At 40.2% G+C, this 21,446-nt stretch overlaps 1 protein-coding gene across 1 annotated transcript; it reads left to right on the forward strand.

Moving 5' to 3' along the window:
- Nucleotides 1-2,135: 2,135 nt before the first annotated feature.
- PYY (peptide YY) lies at nucleotides 2,136-17,219 on the forward strand. Its single transcript, XM_069755685.1, has 4 exons — nucleotides 2,136-2,249; nucleotides 14,684-14,871; nucleotides 15,636-15,719; nucleotides 16,893-17,219. Exons 2-4 carry the CDS (start codon nucleotides 14,684-14,686, stop codon nucleotides 16,918-16,920), a joined length of 300 nt encoding a protein of 99 aa, XP_069611786.1. The 5' UTR covers nucleotides 2,136-2,249; the 3' UTR covers nucleotides 16,921-17,219.
- The last annotated feature ends 4,227 nt before the right edge of the window (nucleotides 17,220-21,446 follow it).

Raw genomic sequence — 21,446 nt, forward strand, 5'->3', positions numbered from 1 at the left:
AGGGGGTTATATGGAGTAATAGGAGGAGATATAGGGGGTTATATGGAGTAATAGGAGGAGATATAGGGGAGGTTATATGGAGTAATAGGAGATATAAGGAGGTTAAATGGAGTAATAGGAGGAGATATAGGAGGTTATATGGAGTAATAGGAGGAGATATAGGGGAGGTTATATGGAGTAATAGGAGGAGATATAGGGAGGTTATATGGAGTAATAGGAGGAGATATAGGGGGTTATATGGAGTAATAGGAGGAGATATAGGTGAGGTTATATGGAGTAATAGGAGGAGATATAGGGGGTTATATGGAGTAATAGGAGGAGATATAGGGGAGGTTATATGGAGTAATAGGAGATATAAGGAGGTTAAATGGAGTAATAGGAGGAGATATAGGAGGTTATATGGAGTAATAGGAGGAGATATAGGGGAGGTTATATGGAGTAATAGGAGGAGATATAGGGAGGTTATATGGAGTAATAGGAGGAGATATAGGAAGGTTATATGAAATAATAGGAGGAGATATAGGAGGTTATATGGAGTAATAGGAGGAGATATAGGAGGTTATATGGAATAATAGGAGGAGATATAGGGAGGTTATATGGAGTAATAGGAGTAGATATAGGAAGGTTATATGGAATAATAGGAGGAGATATAGGGAGGTTATATGGAGTAATAGGAGGAGATATAGGGAGGTTATTTGGAGTAATAGGAGGAGATATAGGAAGGTTATATGGAGTAATAGGAGGAGATATAGGAGGTTATATGGAGTAATAGGAGGAGATATAGGAGGTTATATGGAGTAATAGGAGGAGATATAGGGAGGTTATATGGAGTAATAGGAGGAGATATAGGAGGTTATACGGAGTAATAGGAGGAGATATAGGAGGTTATATGGAGTAATAGGAGGAGATATAGGGAGGTTATATGGAGTAATAGGAGGAGATATAGGAAGGTTATATGGAATAATAGGAGGAGATATAGGGAGGTTATATGGAGTAATAGGAGGAGATATAGGAGGTTATATGGAGTAATAGGAGGAGATATAGGGGGGTTATATGGAGTAATAGGAGGAGATATAGGGGAGGTTATATGGAGTAATAGGAGGAGATATAGGGGAGGTTATATGGAGTAATAGGAGGAGATATAGGGAGGTTGTATGGAGTAATAGGAGGAGATATAGGGAGGTTATATGGAGTAATAGGAGGAGATATAGGGAGGTTATATGGAGTAATAGGAGGAGATATAGGAAGGTTATATGGAATAATAGGAGGAGATATAGGGAGGTTATATGGAGTAATAGGAGGAGATATAGGGAGGTTATATGGAGTAATAGGAGGAGATATAGGGGAGGTTATATGGAGTAATAGGAGGAGATATAGGGGAGGTTATATGGAGTAATAGGAGGAGATATAGGGAGGTTATATGGAGTAATAGGAGGAGATACATGAAAGAAGGGATAAATAGTGTTATTACAAGATACTATATATTGGTGGCTGACATATAGTTGAGAAATGTTGCAGTAAAATATTACAGTCTATGCATAGTAATATACACTTGTGAAGAGTTTATGACACTGATTTTAAAATACACCTATTTATGAGGTCGCTCATATTTGTGAATACGGCCGCTACCTTTCTATTCTTTCAATTAGACAACAGAAAATCATGAAGAAAGAATGAAGTGAGGATGATGAACATATGCTCTGCACACTACCTGGGAATGGAGAGGCTGCTGATGTGGAGTGATAGGCAATGTTTTAGAAGTAATGAACCCATACTAGCAGCGTCTCTAATTGGCCTATAAACAAACACAGGTGAATGTCTCTGCATTGCTCCCTAACCTGAAACCACTGCATTAACTAATTATCTCCTATCTTTGATGATAAAATGTTAAAATAATTGAGTTGTAAAAGCAGATTACTCCCCATACCTGAAGGTTAATAGACAGACTCCTCACCCACGCAGACCTCTATCATTTTACCTCCTTCTAGATCTGTACCCTCCTCCTCCATTCTATACAATATGTCATAATAGACAACTTATTGATCAATCAGAGATGAGTAAGTGTCTGGTTATAGGGGATGGAGCTAGAAACTTTGAGTGGGAGGAGGAGCTGACTTATTCCTCTGCTATCACAGGACATATAAACCCACAGAGGGATCACAAGGCAACGCAGATCCTGAGCAGACAGCAGCGAGAGAAGTGTTGGAGCATCTTCACCTGTCTGCACAGTCCCTTCCTTCCATCACACAGTGAGTAGAAGCATTTTATGTCTGACTAGAGATCAATGGCATTCATATCTTCCTCAATAGATGTCTTATTTTCTGTTTGAGTTTAGTCGTTTTAAGGTAGAAAGAATACCCAGGTCCATCGAGTTCAATCTTGGATCATAGTGACCTGTAGAGCAAGGCTATGTTATGTTCCTACTATCTTCTTGAGGCTGTAATGTCATTGACATCCAAGTTATACAACATTCTTTGAGCCCAGAGGATATAATTTTTTTTTTTTATAACCATCATCTTAGATTACAAATTTACGGCATATTACTAGAGCAATTTATGCTGGTGATCATCTTACCCTATAAGTTGGAAGTTTAACGTTGATATTCCAATTTGTGACTATAGATGTTGTGTTCCACATACTTCCTACACCATTGTGATTGAGCAATGTAGGATGACAGGTGCATGGCTGGTCAATAAATCACTTATTTGTAAATGTAGGTTTTCTGTCTAAATCCCCTCTTCGATAAGGGATTAAGATTTTAAGAACTTATTGGAAAGACCCAATATTTGGGCTGCAAGAAGTCACTACAATGGATTGCTTAGTTGTCGCAGATATTTTGGAAGCAGTGATGGCATGTTCATGGTGAATTTAGAGCAGTTCTTAGCATGGCCAAAATAATTTTGGATATTACTGTTTTCCATTCTGTTAACAGTTCTAATAATCTACCCCATACCCAAAGATACAAGAAGCATATATCTTTCCTTATGTGACAACATAGGTAACTTGGATTCAATGTTGCAGTATTTTTTTGCCAAATTGCGGTTGAAAGGGTGTGAGGAGTAATATTGTACACATCATAGGGAAAGATTACATGGAATAACAGAAGGAGTTATAGGGAGGTTATATGGAGTAATAGGAGGAGATATAGGAGGTTATATGGAGGAATAGGGGAGATATAGGGAGGTTATATGGAGTAATAGGAGGAGATATAGGGAGATTATATGGAGTAATAGGAGGAGATATAGGGGGGTTATATGGAGTAATAGGAGGAGATATAGGGAGGTTATATGGAGTAATAGGAGGAGATATAGGGAGGTTATATGGAGTAATAGGAGGAGATATAGGGAGGTTATATGGAGTAATAGGAGGAGATATAGGGAGGCTATATGAAGTAATAGGAGAAGATATAGGGAGGATATATGGTGTAATAGGAGGAGATATAGGGAGGTTATATGGAGTAATAGGAGGAGATATAGGGAGGATATATGGAGTAATAGGAGGAGATATAGGGGAGGTTATATGGAGTAATAAGAGGAGATATAGGGAGGTTATATGGAGTAATAGGAGGAGATATAGGGAGGTTATATGGAGTAATAGGAGGAGATTTAGGGGGGCTATATGGAGTAATAGGAGGAGATATAGGGAGGTTATATGGAGTAATAGGAGGAGATATAGGGAGGTTATATGGAATAATAGGAGGAGATATAGGGAGGTTATATGGAGTAATAGGAGGGGATATAGGGAGGTTATATGGAATAATAGGAGGAGATATAGGGAGATTATATGGAGTAATAGGAGGAGATATAGGGAGGTTATATGGAGTAATAGGAGGAGATATAGGGAGGTTATATGGAGTAATAGGAGGAGATATAGGGGAGGTTATATGGAGTAATAAGAGGAGATATAGGGAGGTTATATGGAATAATAGGAGGAGATATAGGGAGGTTATATGGAGTAATAGGAGGGGATATAGGGAGGTTATATGGAGTAATAGGAGGAGATATAGGGAGGTTATATGGAGTAATAGGAGGAGATATAGGGAGGATATATGGAGTAATAGGAGGAGATATAGGGGAGGTTATATGGAGTAATAAGAGGAGATGTAGGGAGGTTATATGGAGTAATAGGAGGAGATATAGGGAGGTTATATGGAGTAATAGGAGGAGATTTAGGGGGGCTATATGGAGTAATAGGAGGAGATATAGGGAGGTTATATGGAGTAATAGGAGGAGATATAGGGAGGTTATATGGAATAATAGGAGGAGATATAGGGAGGTTATATGGAGTAATAGGAGGGGATATAGGGAGGTTATATGGAATAATAGGAGGAGATATAGGGAGATTATATGGAGTAATAGGAGGAGATATAGGGAGGTTATATGGAGTAATAGGAGGAGATATAGGGAGGTTATATGGAGTAATAGGAGGAGATATAGGGGAGGTTATATGGAGTAATAAGAGGAGATATAGGGAGGTTATATGGAATAATAAGAGGAGATATAGGGAGGTTATATGGAGTAATAGGAGGGGATATAGGGAGGTTATATGGAGTAATAGGAGGAGATATAGGGAGGTTATATGGAGTAATAGGAGGAGATATAGGGAGGATATATGGAGTAATAGGAGGAGATATAGGGGAGGTTATATGGAGTAATAAGAGGAGATATAGGGAGGTTATATGGAGTAATAGGAGGAGATATAGGGAGGTTATATGGAGTAATAGGAGGAGATTTAGGGGGTCTATATGGAGTAATAGGAGGAGATATAGGGAGGGTATATGGAGTAATAGGAGGAGATATAGGGAGGTTATATGTAGTAATAGGAGGAGATATAGGGAGGTTATATGGAATAATAGGAGGAGATATAGGGAGGTTATATGGAGTAATAGGAGGGGATATAGGGAGGTTATATGGAATAATAGGAGGAGATATAGGGAGATTATATGGAGTAATAGGAGGAGATATAGGGAGGTTATATGGAGTAATAGGAGGAGATATAGGGAGGTTATATGGAGTAATAGGAGGAGATATAGGGGAGGTTATATGGAGTAATAGGGGGAGATATAAGGGAGGTTATATGGAATAATAGGAGGAGATATAGGGGAGGTTATATGGAGTAATAGGAGGAGATATAGGGGGTTATATGGAGAAATAGGAGGAGATATAGGGAGGTTTTGTGGAGTAATAGGAGGGGATATAGGGGAGGTTATATGGAGTAATAGGAGGAGATATAGGGAGGTTATATGGAGTAATAGGAGGAGATATATGGAGGTTATATGGAGTAATAGGAGGAGATATAGGGGAGGTTATATGGAGTAATAGGAGGAGATATAGGGGAGGTTATATGGAGTAATAGGAGGAGATATAGGGAGGTTATATGGAGTAATAGGAGGAGATATAGGGGGTTATATGGAGTAATAGGAGGAGATATAGGGAGGTTTCATGGAGTAATAGGAGGAGATATAGGGAGGTTATATGGAGTAATAGGAGGAGATATAGGGATGTTATATGGAGCAATAGGAGGAGATATAGGGAGGCTATATGGAGTAATAGGAGGAGATATAGGGAGGCTATATGGAGTAATAGGAGGAGATATAGGGAGGTTATATGGAATAATAGGAGGAGATATAGGGAGGTTATATGGAGTAATAGGAGGAGATATAGGGAAGCTATATGGAGTAATAGGAGGAGATATAGGGAGGCTATATGGAGTAATAGGAGGAGATATAGGGAGGCTATATGGAGTAATAGGAGGAGATATAGGGAGGTTATATGGAGTAATAGGAGGAGATATAGGGAGGATATATGGAGTAATAGGAGGAGATATAGGGGAGGTTATATGGAGTAATAAGAGGAGATGTAGGGAGGTTATATGGAGTAATAGGAGGAGATATAGGGAGGTTATATGGAGTAATAGGAGGAGATTTAGGGGGGCTATATGGAGTAATAGGAGGAGATATAGGGAGGTTATATGGAGTAATAGGAGGAGATATAGGGAGGTTATATGGAATAATAGGAGGAGATATAGGGAGGTTATATGGAGTAATAGGAGGGGATATAGGGAGGTTATATGGAATAATAGGAGGAGATATAGGGAGATTATATGGAGTAATAGGAGGAGATATAGGGAGGTTATATGGAGTAATAGGAGGAGATATAGGGAGGTTATATGGAGTAATAGGAGGAGATATAGGGGAGGTTATATGGAGTAATAAGAGGAGATATAGGGAGGTTATATGGAATAATAGGAGGAGATATAGGGAGGTTATATGGAGTAATAGGAGGGGATATAGGGAGGTTATATGGAGTAATAGGAGGAGATATAGGGAGGTTATATGGAGTAATAGGAGGAGACATAGGGAGGATATATGGAGTAATAGGAGGAGATATAGGGGAGGTTATATGGAGTAATAAGAGGAGATATAGGGAGGTTATATGGAGTAATAGGAGGAGATATAGGGAGGTTATATGGAGTAATAGGAGGAGATTTAGGGGGTCTATATGGAGTAATAGGAGGAGATATAGGGAGGGTATATGGAGTAATAGGAGGAGATATAGGGAGGTTATATGTAGTAATAGGAGGAGATATAGGGAGGTTATATGGAATAATAGGAGGAGATATAGGGAGGTTATATGGAGTAATAGGAGGAGATATAGGGAGGTTATATGGAGTAATAGGAGGAGATATAGGGAGGTTATATGGAATAATAGGAGGAGATATAGGGAGGTTATATGGAGTAATAGGAGGAGATATAGGGAGGTTATATGTAGTAATAGGAGGAGATATAGGGAGGTTATATGGAATAATAGGAGGAGATATAGGGAGGTTATATGGAGTAATAGGAGGAGATATAGGGAGGTTATATGGAGTAATAGGAGGAGATATAGGGAGGTTATATGGAGTAATAGGAGGAGATATAGGGAGGTTATATGGAGTAATAGGAGGAGATATAGGGAGGTTATATGGAGTAATAGGAGGGGATATAGGGAGGTTATATGGAATAATAGGAGGAGATATAGGGAGATTATATGGAGTAATAGGAGGAGATATAGGGAGGTTATATGGAGTAATAGGAGGAGATATAGGGAGGTTATATGGAGTAATAGGAGGAGATATAGGGGAGGTTATATGGAGTAATAGGGGGAGATATAAGGGAGGTTATATGGAATAATAGGAGGAGATATAGGGGAGGTTATATGGAGTAATAGGAGGAGATATAGGGGGTTATATGGAGAAATAGGAGGAGATATAGGGAGGTTTTGTGGAGTAATAGGAGGGGATATAGGGGAGGTTATATGGAGTAATAGGAGGAGATATAGGGAGGTTATATGGAGTAATAGGAGGAGATATATGGAGGTTATATGGAGTAATAGGAGGAGATATAGGGGAGGTTATATGGAGTAATAGGAGGAGATATAGGGGAGGTTATATGGAGTAATAGGAGGAGATATAGGGAGGTTATATGGAGTAATAGGAGGAGATATAGGGGGTTATATGGAGTAATAGGAGGAGATATAGGGAGGTTTCATGGAGTAATAGGAGGAGATATAGGGAGGTTATATGGAGTAATAGGAGGAGATATAGGGATGTTATATGGAGCAATAGGAGGAGATATAGGGAGGCTATATGGAGTAATAGGAGGAGATATAGGGAGGCTATATGGAGTAATAGGAGGAGATATAGGGGGTTATATGGAGTAATAGGAGGAGATATAGGGAGGATATATGGAGTAATAGGAGGAGATATAGGGGAGGTTATATGGAGTAATAAGAGGAGATGTAGGGAGGTTATATGGAGTAATAGGAGGAGATATAGGGAGGTTATATGGAGTAATAGGAGGAGATTTAGGGGGGCTATATGGAGTAATAGGAGGAGATATAGGGAGGTTATATGGAGTAATAGGAGGAGATATAGGGAGGTTATATGGAATAATAGGAGGAGATATAGGGAGGTTATATGGAGTAATAGGAGGGGATATAGGGAGGTTATATGGAATAATAGGAGGAGATATAGGGAGATTATATGGAGTAATAGGAGGAGATATAGGGAGGTTATATGGAGTAATAGGAGGAGATATAGGGAGGTTATATGGAGTAATAGGAGGAGATATAGGGGAGGTTATATGGAGTAATAAGAGGAGATATAGGGAGGTTATATGGAATAATAGGAGGAGATATAGGGAGGTTATATGGAGTAATAGGAGGGGATATAGGGAGGTTATATGGAGTAATAGGAGGAGATATAGGGAGGTTATATGGAGTAATAGGAGGAGATATAGGGAGGATATATGGAGTAATAGGAGGAGATATAGGGGAGGTTATATGGAGTAATAAGAGGAGATATAGGGAGGTTATATGGAGTAATAGGAGGAGATATAGGGAGGTTATATGGAGTAATAGGAGGAGATTTAGGGGGTCTATATGGAGTAATAGGAGGAGATATAGGGAGGGTATATGGAGTAATAGGAGGAGATATAGGGAGGTTATATGTAGTAATAGGAGGAGATATAGGGAGGTTATATGGAATAATAGGAGGAGATATAGGGAGGTTATATGGAGTAATAGGAGGGGATATAGGGAGGTTATATGGAATAATAGGAGGAGATATAGGGAGATTATATGGAGTAATAGGAGGAGATATAGGGAGGTTATATGGAGTAATAGGAGGAGATATAGGGAGGTTATATGGAGTAATAGGAGGAGATATAGGGGAGGTTATATGGAGTAATAGGGGGAGATATAAGGGAGGTTATATGGAATAATAGGAGGAGATATAGGGGAGGTTATATGGAGTAATAGGAGGAGATATAGGGGGTTATATGGAGAAATAGGAGGAGATATAGGGAGGTTTTGTGGAGTAATAGGAGGGGATATAGGGGAGGTTATATGGAGTAATAGGAGGAGATATAGGGAGGTTATATGGAGTAATAGGAGGAGATATATGGAGGTTATATGGAGTAATAGGAGGAGATATAGGGGAGGTTATATGGAGTAATAGGAGGAGATATAGGGGAGGTTATATGGAGTAATAGGAGGAGATATAGGGAGGTTATATGGAGTAATAGGAGGAGATATAGGGGGTTATATGGAGTAATAGGAGGAGATATAGGGAGGTTTCATGGAGTAATAGGAGGAGATATAGGGAGGTTATATGGAGTAATAGGAGGAGATATAGGGATGTTATATGGAGCAATAGGAGGAGATATAGGGAGGCTATATGGAGTAATAGGAGGAGATATAGGGAGGCTATATGGAGTAATAGGAGGAGATATAGGGAGGTTATATGGAATAATAGGAGGAGATATAGGGAGGTTATATGGAGTAATAGGAGGAGATATAGGGAAGCTATATGGAGTAATAGGAGGAGATATAGGGAGGCTATATGGAGTAATAGGAGGAGATATAGGGAGGCTATATGGAGTAATAGGAGGAGATATAGGGAGGTTATATGGAGTAATAGGAGGAGATTTAGGGGGGCTATATGGAGTAATAGGAGGAGATATAGGGAGGGTATATGGAGTAATAGGAGGAGATATAGGGAGGTTATATGGAGTAATAGGAGGAGATATAGGGAGGTTATATGGAATAATAGGAGGAGATATAGGGAGGTTATATGGAGTAATAGGAGGGGATATAGGGAGGCTATATGGAGTAATAGGAGGAGATATAGGGAGGCTATATGGAGTAATAGGAGGAGATATAGGGAGGCTATATGGAGTAATAGGAGGAGATATAGGGAGGTTATATGGAGTAATAGGAGGAGATATAGGGAGGTTATACGGAGTAATAGGAGGAGATATAGGGAGGTTATATGGAGTAATAGGAGGAGATATAGGGAGGTTATATGGAGTAATAGGAGGAGATATAGGGAGGTTATATGGAGTAATAGGAGGAGATATAAGGAGGCTATATGGAGTAATAGGAGGAGATATAGGGAGGCTATATGGAGTAATAGGAGGAGATATAGGGAGGTTATATGGAGTAATAGGAGGAGATATAGGGAGGTTATATGGAGTAATAGGAGGAGATATAGGGAGGTTATATGGAGTAATAGGAGGAGATATAGGGAGGTTATACGGAGTAATAGGAGGAGATATAGGGAGGCTATATGGAGTAATAGGAGGAGATATAGGGAGGCTATATGAAGTAATAGGAGGAGATATAGGGAGGTTATATGGAGTAATAGGAGGAGATATAGGGAGGCTATATGGAGTAATAGGAGGAGATATAGGGAGGTTATATGGAGTAATAGGAGCATATATAGGGAGGTTATATGGAGTAATAGGAGGAGATATAGGGAGGCTATATGGAGTAATAGGAGTAGATATAGGAGGTTATATGGAGTAATAGGAGGAGATATAGGGGAGGTTATATGGAGTAATAGGAGATATAGGGAGGTTATATGGAGTAATAGAAGGAGATATTGGGAGGTTATATGGAGTTATAGGAGGAGATATAGGGAGGTTATATAGAGTAATAGGAGGAGATATAGGGAGGTTATATGGAGTAATAGGAGATATAGGGAGGTTATATGGAGTAATAGGAGGAGATATAGGGAGGTTATATGGAGTAATAGGAGGAGATATAGGGAGGTTATATGGAGTAATAGGAGGAGATATAGGGAGGTTATATGGAGTAATAGGAGGAGATATAGGGAGGTTATATGGAGTAATAGGAGGAGATATAGGGAGGTTATACGGAGTAATAGGAGGAGATATAGGGAGGCTATATGGAGTAATAGGAGGAGATATAGGGAGGCTATATGAAGTAATAGGAGGAGATATAGGGAGGTTATATGGAGTAATAGGAGGAGATATAGGGAGGCTATATGGAGTAATAGGAGGAGATATAGGGAGGTTATATGGAGTAATAGGAGCATATATAGGGAGGTTATATGGAGTAATAGGAGGAGATATATGGAGGTTATATGGATTAATAGGAGGCGATATAGGGAGGTTATATGGAGTAATAGGAGGAGATATAGGGAGGTTATATGGAGTAATAGGAGGAGACATAGGGAGGTTATATGGAGTAATAGGAGGAGATATAGGGAGGTTATACGGAGTAATAGGAGGAGATATAGGGAGGCTATATGGAGTAATAGGAGGAGATATAGGGAGGCTATATGAAGTAATAGGAGGAGATATAGGGAGGTTATATGGAGTAATAGGAGGAGATATAGGGAGGCTATATGGAGTAATAGGAGGAGATATAGGGAGGTTATATGGAGTAATAGGAGCATATATAGGGAGGTTATATGGAGTAATAGGAGGAGATATATGGAGGTTATATGGATTAATAGGAGGCGATATAGGGAGGTTATATGGAGTAATAGGAGGAGATATAGGGAGGTTATATGGAGTAATAGGAGGAGACATAGGGAGGTTATATGGAGTAATAGGAGGAGATATAGGGAGGTTATATGGAGTAGTAGTAGGAGATATAGGGAGGTTATATGGAGTAATAGGAGGAGATGTAGGGAGGTTATATGGAGTAATAGGAGGAGGTATAGGAGGTTATATGGAGTAATACGATGAGATATAGGGGAGGTTATATGGAGTAATAGGAGGAGATATAGGGAGGTTATATGGAGTAATAGGAGGAGGTATAGGGAGGTTATATGGAGTAATAGGAGGAGGTATAGGGAGGTTATATGGAGTAATAGGAGGAGGTATAGGGAGGTTATATGTAGTAATAGGAGGAGATATGGGGAGGTTATATGGAGTAATAGAAGGAGATATAGGGAGGTTATATGGAGTAATAGGAGGAGATATGGGGAGGTTATATGGAGTAATAGGAGGAGGTATAGGGAGGTTATATGGAGTAATAGGAGGAGATATGGGGAGGTTATATGGAGTAATAGAAGGAGATATAGGGAGGTTATATGGAGTAATAGGAGGAGATATAGGGAGGTTATATGGAGTAATAGGAGGAGATATAGGGAGGTTATATGGAATAATAGGAGGAGATGTAGGGAGGTTATATGGAGTAATAGGAGGAGATATAGGGAGATTATATGGAGTAATAGGAGGAGATATAGGGAGGTTATATGGAGTAATAGGAGGAGATATAGGGAGGATATATGGAGTAATAGGAGGAGATATAGGGGAGGTTATATGGAGTAATAGGAGGAGATATAGGGAGGTTATATGGAGTAATAGGAGGAGATATAGGAAGGCTATATGGAGTAATAGGAGGAGATATAGGGAGGTTATATGGAGTAATAGGAGGAGATATAGGGAGGTTATATGGAGTAATAGGAGGAGATATAGGGAGGTTATATGGAGTAATAGGAGAAGATATAGGGAGGTTATATGGTGTAATAAGAGGAGATATAGGGAGGATATATGGTGTAATAAGAGAGGATATAGTAGAGGTTATTTGGAGTAATAGGAGGATATATAGGATGAGTATTTTTTTTACTGAATAATAAATAGACATTTCGGACCAGTAGATCACACTAGGGCAAGAGCATAGTTAGGATAGGGCTACCAAGGGGGGCACATGATGGGTTCTGGCACTTTTCTTTAGTCATGATTTTAGTAGATCATAACAATGATTTAAGTGCTTGATATTGAATGCTAATAAAATGATTTTCCAAGTGGAATTCTTTGTTAGAAGCCGGTGGCGCAGTGGTTAGCACCGCAGCCTTGCAGCGCTGGAGTCCCTGAATCCCGCCTAGGACAACATCTGCAAAAGAGTTTGTATGTTCTCTCCGTGTTTGCGTGGGTTTCCTCCGGGTTCTCCGGTTTCCTCCCACATTCCAAAGACATACTGATAGGGAATTTATATTGTGAGCCCCAATGGGGACAGCGATGATAATGTGCAAAAAACTGTAAAGCGCTGCGGAATATGTTAGCACTATATAAAAATAAAGATTATTATTATATAGTGATTTTATCTCAGCATAGTAAGTTTTAATTAGATTTACTAAATAGAACTTTTTATTGGAGCAATATCTCTAATATTGACACATAATTATCGTTCAGCTTGTAAGAAGTACATTGAGCATCATATAATTTAACAAGAGCAATGGAGAACAGCCCAATGGAAACTTATCAATTAGTGGTTGGAACATAAATCTCTCTTCCCCTGATTGGTTACTGTGAATGAGCCCTCAATTCATTTGTACATAGAACTGGAGAAAAAATGGGTTATTCTGCCCTGACATGGTGAAAAAATGAAGGATGCCAATCCAATTTTACATGGTTTTATTTGTCAATGCATTTTGAAGTATAAAACTTCTCCATCAGGACAAACTATGAACTGATTGTGCTTTGTCCTGTTGAAGAAATGTTAGATTTTGAAACAAGTTGATGAATAAAACCACCTGAAATTGGATTTGCCTCCTTCAATTTTTCACCGAGTCCTTTAACACAACAAGGTACCACGGAGTAGACCTCTTTTGCAATTGAAATTTAAAAATTTAATGTAAAGTTAAAGAAATGATATATATACTACATCATGATTTTTTACATGGGCTAACAAGTAAATTTCATTCTTTCAAGGTAAAACTATTTTTTTGGGGTACAAATTATAAAATGATGAAATATTGTTGTTTGCTGAACAGAAAAATCTATTAGTCTCAGTTGTAAAGTTAGTAAACCAAAAATGAAATATAGAAATTTTGCAGAATTTTCAGACATCTTGAATTATCAGTCACCAATATAAAGGAATTATATTTAGTAGTTAAACATTAGAATGTTACTATAACTTTATAAAAGTTAGGTAAAGCAGAAGTCCAGCTTGGGTGATATCCATAAAAAATAACTTTTATTCCATTTTCATTGAAAGCACATAAGTCCAAAATCCATCTTTATATCCAAAGACACAACAACGGGTGATTCCTACCAGTGACAGTCACAGGCTTAAAGTGCATTTAAAATCATACGAGTTTCAACGGTTGTACCGCCTTAGTCATTGTGATACTATACAATGTCATTGTCATTTTGTGTCTCTGGCTATAAAGATGGATTTTGGACTTATGTGCTTTTAATGAAAATGGGATAAAAGTTATTTTTTATGGATATCACCCACGCTGGACTTCTTCTTCACCTTCATACTACTTGCAGCACTACATGATCCGCGCAGTGGGACTGAGAGGAGGTGAGCTGATCTTTGTTGCTTTTTCTTTTTTTATAAAAGTTAGTTTTATGGTTTCCTAACTAGTTATAACATCACAAAGGTTTTATTAGAAACCAATACATCATAATGAGAGTAAGCAATCTTCAACTGAGCAAAATATTGTTATAATCAAAGATAATATCTGAACTCCTTAAAAGAATCTTCTGTATCGATATTTTGAGGACTTCTCGTCAGTGCCTAGAAGTTTGGATGATGTGGATTGAAGACTTGTCAAGGTCCATTATCTCTTTCCCAAAGTCTCGTTTGTGCCCACTGATTTTACTGTTTTCCGTTTTTTGGCTTCTGAATACTTATACATCTTCGTAAATTGAACATATAGATTATCTAATTTCCTATGGTTGATATCAGTCGGTCACTTAATATGTCTTGATCAACCAGATATAGGAATGTCTTGGTCAACCAGATAAAGGAAATAAGTCTCTGTGCATTATTGTGCCATACGTTGCATAGACATAGCATTGGGGACCTCAAGTTGCGCATGTAAAACAGTATATGACCAGCTTTTTAAGTAACTTCTTCCTGTGTTCTTGTTCCTCTAGATGGTAACCTCTATGAAGCTGTGGCCAATGATGGTAGCTATTGCAGTGTGTGTCTTAATATGTCTAGGGACAATAGTAGAGGGATATCCACCAAAACCAGAATCTCCTGGAGAAGATGCTTCCCCAGAGGAAATAAATAAATATCTGACCGCTTTGAGGCATTATATCAACCTGGTGACAAGGCAAAGGTGCGTGATATCATCATAAACAAAAAAATGGTCGTTACTTTTGGATCTTACCTTAGAAGACTGATTCCTTGTAGGTCTAGTTCACTTAAACACTTAAAGGGTTGGTCTGCTTTAGAGTATTAATTTTGATTAGACAGTCAGCAACTTTTTACTTTTTTTGCACAACACCACTAAAGATAAAGCATTAACACAGTTCTCACTGTGTTTTTTTCTCCATCTTCTCATCAGAGAGAATCACACTCTGATCAAACACTGGTCAGAGTGTGATCAGAGTGCTATTTGCATAATTGACCTGATTCTGTCAGATGAGAGACTATACAGTTGTCTGCACCTGCCCTATAGGGCAATTTGTCAATGGCCAACTAAAGTCAAGTAATAGTTAGATTCAGGGCCTTGATAGGCCTAAGGTTTGGGTAAGTACAATGTTCTGTCTGGAGAGATGTTAGTGAATCATGAGAAGGCAATGGAGACATACAATAGACTGTACTGGTGGTAGCAGCTAATATCTTGCCACTGCTGTGACTACTATTTGTTATACCGTATATGAGTAATGCAATCTTTTTTTTTAAAGGACATAGTCATATGTATCGTAAATTCTAGTTATAATAGCAAATTATAACAGAACATGTAAATAGTAAGTTGATATAGGTGACAGTAGAAAACGATTGGAAACAGAGACTTGGGCTTCAGGCCACTTTCCTCTCCATATTCTCACCGTTATTTCATAGTACAACAAATCCTAATGCATACTATGTTTCGAGCAGATATGGGAAGAGGGACAGTCCTGCTGACAGTCTGATTTCTGAGCTACTTTATGGAGACAATGGAAACCACAACAGCCGATCACGGTGAGTAAATAAAGCACATACAAACACATGATAAATCAGTGGCACTCAACATGGTAAACTACATGAATCTTGTATTCCAATCTCCACTTGACCTGCACTGTAAAACAACAAGGCTGGCCAGTATATATAAAGGACAGCATGGACAATCATTCATCTCAATGGACTTCTTTTAAAAGAAATCTGTAAGCAGGTTTTTGCTTTGCAATCCAAGAGCAGCATAATATAGGGCAATATAGTCTGATTCCAATGATATATCTGCTTGACGTAGTTTTTATAGAATCCTTTTTATCTGTTGTAGGTGTAGAGGTGGCCAGAAAGCTAAGCCCTGTATAACCTCGCCCAAATCCCTGATTGGCAGATTGCGGTGTAAGCAATACGTTGTCAGCAAGCTGCCAATCAGTGGTGGGGGCGAGGTTACACAGATCAGCCTGACTATCAATGATAATCTCCTGCCTAGTAAGTGACACATCCCTCTCAGCTGAGCAATGTTTTTTCCAACCTGGATTAGTTTTTATAGCATCAGAGGAGAGCAGTGCTGGGCTAAATGCTACTTCTCCATTTCAGTGATCAGTGGATGTCTCAGCATACTGACCCCCATCATTCAAGACTATTGACATGTCTCTATGACTTGTCAAAAGTTTTCTTCAAGTGCAATTAAACTTTAAAGGGGCTGTCCATAATTAGAAAAACATGGCTGTTTTAGTCAAATGCAACACATTGGTGGATTTTGCTAGGTGTTGCAGTTTGGCTCCACCAAAGTAAATATCCCCGAACTGGAATACCATACGCAACATGTGGACAGATTTTTGTAACAAAGATGCCACATTTTCCTAATCCTGGACAAAGATTGCGCAATGGTCTCAAACATGTGGCCTTCCATCATGTAAAACCACCATGACAGCCCTCAGGTTGGAAATCACTGTATTAGTTTATTTGACCACCCTTAGTCCTAGTAATGAGCACCAAGGAGTGAGCAATAAGTGAAAGAACATCACCTATCTCTAGCACACTTATCGGCTTCATCTTCCTACCACTGAAAATGTCAGAATGCAAAAAAGTACAGAGTTGGGGGTCAACAATAATCTACAATGTAACAAGAAATTTCTAAGAATATTAATAGACTTGAGTTCATATTTCAGAAAATATCTAAAGCTTTCTTTTCTATATCCTTAGGTACGAGGACTCCTCTTATAACTGGTGACCCTTGGACCTTTCCCTCTCCCATTCCTTTTTCCCGGGTGATTGCTTCCCACTTTCCCTTCTTTTTAGCGTATCAATTATTTTTATGCCATATTGCATTTTGACTGGTTCCTGTATCTCATCTCTCCGCCCAGCGGGGAGTGTGCAGAGCGGACGGAGCCACCCTTCAGTGGTGTCAAGAACACGCATGTGTGCGTGTTGTGTGTGTACACCATCCTACCAGAGCTGCCTCTCCCATGATATGCAGTCTGTGATGTTTGACAGAGAATTCCACTGTGTCCAGAAATAAAAGCAAGTTTAATGGAAATAAGACTGTGTTATCAATGTGTGATTGTCCATTTTTGGGCTATGGGTCCTCAGACACTGGGCTAATGCCTGAATACACATTTTGCATGCCTGAGCAAAGAAAGACAGTAGATAACATAATTCTTTCCATTGCTTTTAGATGAGATACCTAAAATATGACTCTTATAACCTATAATCCTGCCCTAATGAGGCCCAAATACTCCATGATGAGAATTTAAAAAAAAATACTTCATAAAAAGTCTAAAATCTTGACATGAGGACATGCAAGAATTTGATAGGTGGGAACTCCAAAGCTATAGACACATGTTGCAGAAGATTAGCTGCGTAGTGGTATGCAATGGATCAATACAGTCAGAGGCAGTGACATAGAAGATCAGCAGATCAGCTCAAACAGGGTCTCTTAAACGGATGTCTAATCTTTCTTCAGCCAGTTTTCCTCCACTCAGGCCTCAATCAGACGTCCTTTTTTTCACATATGAGAAAAACTGGCAGAATTTCATAAGTGATTTTGGTCAGAGTTGCATCTGAGTTTTAGCAGAGTGTGGTCTGTGTTTGGTCCGAGTTTCATTCGTTTTTCTTGTACATGAAAAAAAGGTTCTCTATTCTTTACCTATCTGTCGGACAGATGCCATCTGAGTGCGGTCTGATTTTTTCACAGACTCGAAGATTTGCATTTCCAATTTTGATACAACACTCGGATCAAAATCAGACAGGTCTAAAACGATTTTGGACGGACCACTTGGTCCAAGGAATATCACAGACACGTGAATGACTATTCATTATTATAGGTTCAGGTGCTATCGTTGAAAAACATGAACAGTACTCGTATGCAAAAAACGGAGATCTAAATGAGGCCTAAGAAGCACACAGCACACTCATTTGGATCTACCAATTACTACAGTAGGTTTACAACCTCTGGACTGACTGAGGGGTGCAGTACAGAGAAAGGAAAGAAAAATGACAGGCCCACTACCAAACCTACATGTCATTCCATAAAAAATCAAGGCACCAAAACAAGATTTACTAAAGCCATTAGCAATTTTTACTTTGCTAGGGATATTCACCCCTCCTGGATCCACGCAGTTGTTTCTGGATGAGATATACTCTATACTGGAATCTAATGTGCATACAATTGCCAATCACTAGTTCAGTCATAGCTCACAATATGTATAGTAAGGCCTCATTCAATCATCTGCTTTTGTCATGTATGAGAAAAACGGAGCGTTTAGTTTGATCAGAGTTCGAGCAGACTGTGTTCCAAGCATCGTATGCTTTTTTCGCATGTGGAGAAAGAAAAAGTTTCTCCACCTTCTCTTATGTGACCGTCCATGAAAATCGGACTGCACTCGGCTGTTATCACATCACGGTCCACTTTTACACAGAACCATAAACTTGCATTGACGATTTTGATTTGACACTTGGATTAAAGTTAGACATATCGCTGCGATTTTTGACAGACCACGTGTACACACTATCACAGGTACGAGGGTTATCCATGAAAACCACGGATAGCACTCGTACGGAAAAATCAGATGTCTTAATAAGCGCTAATAATCATGATACTGTAAGGGGGACAGTGAGACAGCAGGTACGGTCTGGAACCAGAGAGACTGCATCCACATTTCCCAGGGGAAGCATTAGTAAGGCGGACATTCCCCTGCTGCTTGAGGGAAGTGCTAGTGAGGGGCACCTTCCTGCTGACCTAGGGCGGTGGAGAAAGAAGAAAAAGAAGCGCGTGCAGCAGAGCAATTTGGGCGAACTGAGGGCAGCGTGCAGTCAGGTGAGCGGTGCGCTCCGTTCCCTGTCCCGACACAGAGTACCGGCGCTGCGACAGGCTGTGCTGCAGCAGACTAGAAGGACAGGGACTGCTGCGTGGTGAGAAGCAGTGTGCCCAGCAGCAATCAAGAGATAGGGATTGCTGCAGAGTATGCAGAGCCAGGTGTGCGCAGCAGCAGCCAGGAAGAGAAGTGCTTTGTCCCGGGAGCATTAGCATCACACAGGCCTGCATCCATACAGCAGCCCCACCTCCAGCAGCGGGGACCAGAGAGCGAGAGGGATGTGCAGTGTGTGCCCAGTGGCTAATCAGGAAAATGGTGCCGCACGTTAAGTGTCCGTGAGTACTGCACACTCGCAACATAAGAGTGACCGCATTCAAGACTGACACTTGCGCCCTGACTTTGATAGCGAATATTTGCCCTGACACTTGTGACCTGACTTCACCTGGAATATAATTGCAGAGCCACGTTGGGCTCGTACAGTATTGTGGCTTGTACCCTTGTTAGCCACTGCAGCATATGGACTAGGCCCAGTGGAAGATACCGGAGACCGACCACTGCAGCCAGAAGACGAGGCATTGATGCCCACAGGGCTTTTCTGGAAAAGACACCGCTCCAGCCGTTGCTGGCACCATTGAGTTCTCAGCAGGAGTTACAGTTGGCGGAACTCCTGACACAAGTGCTTCACAAGAACTGCCGTTATCTGAACCATCGTTCTTCTACTTACAATAAATATCCTTTGCCATCTAAACTGTTGAATCCCCTGTTTAACCCTTTACCTCCCTGCGTGGAGTATTCCTGTTAATAACCCTTACTCTGCCTCCTGTCCATCACTGCATCCCGCAACCTGTTTTCAATACCATGAAAAACATTTATCATCACCTATGCACAGGAATGGATTATTGGTCACACTTGCATTATTCTAATTTATTTAATATCTATGAGACTGATGGAGAAAATCGAGCGCTGCACTTTGCCCTCCGCCTGCTAATTACCCATAAGCTGTTGTATAGAGAAGAGGAGCATTAGTTCTCAAGACCACCATACACATTAGATTAACGTTAAATGAATAGATACATTATAGATGGTGGGCTCGCCCTGCCAAAATGTAAGAGGCAGTCCCAGTTCTCCCCCAAGAGATGATGTTGGGAGAATGAAGGATTGGGTGTGATAAATTTCATCACCTGATGTTTCTGCTCTTGGGGAGGTAAGGCACCTTACTTCCAGAACCAATCGTGGCTATGTATATGAAGGTTGGTAGAAATAACTGTCAGTTGAACAAGATTTTGGCTACCAGTTATCTATGGAGTACAGACATCTTAAAACGTTTAGTGCCAGTCCCCACCTCCTAGAAGTTACTGAGCTCCACATAGATCTGCCATTACTGATGTAAGATGAGAGCATTGGACAAGGGGCTTGGGTTCCTGTGCACAGTTCAGCTGATTGAGGGTCAGGTAATGCCAAAGTATTAACAAGACTTTTTCCAACAGAAATTGGTGCCGTCACCTGTATGTGGTACTTCTATTTCACCAAGCATGTATATACTCCCTACTTCTTTGTAATGTGGTTCACTCCAATTAGTCGAGAAAACGGAGATGACACAGGGTCAGTTGCAAAGATTTACTTGTAAGAATACACAGGCACATCCAGGTTATTGGTTATTGTATAGAGGTTTAATCTTAATGCAGCAAACACAGTTACTATGCAGTGAAGTGAAGTAAACAGAATTCATCATCTTTCCCCCATCTCACGCGACCTCCCCAACGAACCTATCCATTACAGTAAACGGCTGCCCACTCTCCCCAGTCCCACAAGCCCGCTGTCTTGGGGTAATCCTTGACACTGATCTCTCCTTTAAACCACATATCCAAACCCTTTCCACTTCCTGCCGCCTCCAACTCAAAAATATTTCACGGATCCGCACATTCCTAAACCAAGAATCTGCAAAGACCCTAGTCCATGCCCTCATCATCTCCCGCCTTGACTACTGTAACCTCCTGCTCTGTGGCCTCCCCTCTAACACTCTTGCACCCCTCCAATCTATTCTAAACTCTGCTGCCCGACTAATCCACCTGTCCCCCCGCTATTCCCCGGCCTCTCCCCTCTGTCAATCCCTGCACTGGCTCCCCATCACCCAGAGACTCCAGTACAAAAACCTAACCATGACATACAAAGCCATCCACAACCTGTCTCCTCCATACATCTGCGACCTCGTCTCCCGGTACTTTCCTGCACGCAACCTCCGATCCTCACAAGATCTCCTTCTCTACTCCCCTATTATCTCCTCTTCCCACAATCGCATACAAGATTTCTCTCGTGCATCCCCCCTACTCTGGAATGCTCTACCACAACATATCAGACTCTCGCCTACCATCGAAACCTTCAAAAAGAACCTGAAGACCCACCTCTTCCGACAAGCCTACAACCTGCAGTAACCACCGATTGA

Source organism: Ranitomeya imitator, chromosome 2 (assembly GCF_032444005.1).
Source record: "Ranitomeya imitator isolate aRanImi1 chromosome 2, aRanImi1.pri, whole genome shotgun sequence".
In the NCBI taxonomy this organism is placed as follows: domain Eukaryota; kingdom Metazoa; phylum Chordata; class Amphibia; order Anura; family Dendrobatidae; genus Ranitomeya; species Ranitomeya imitator.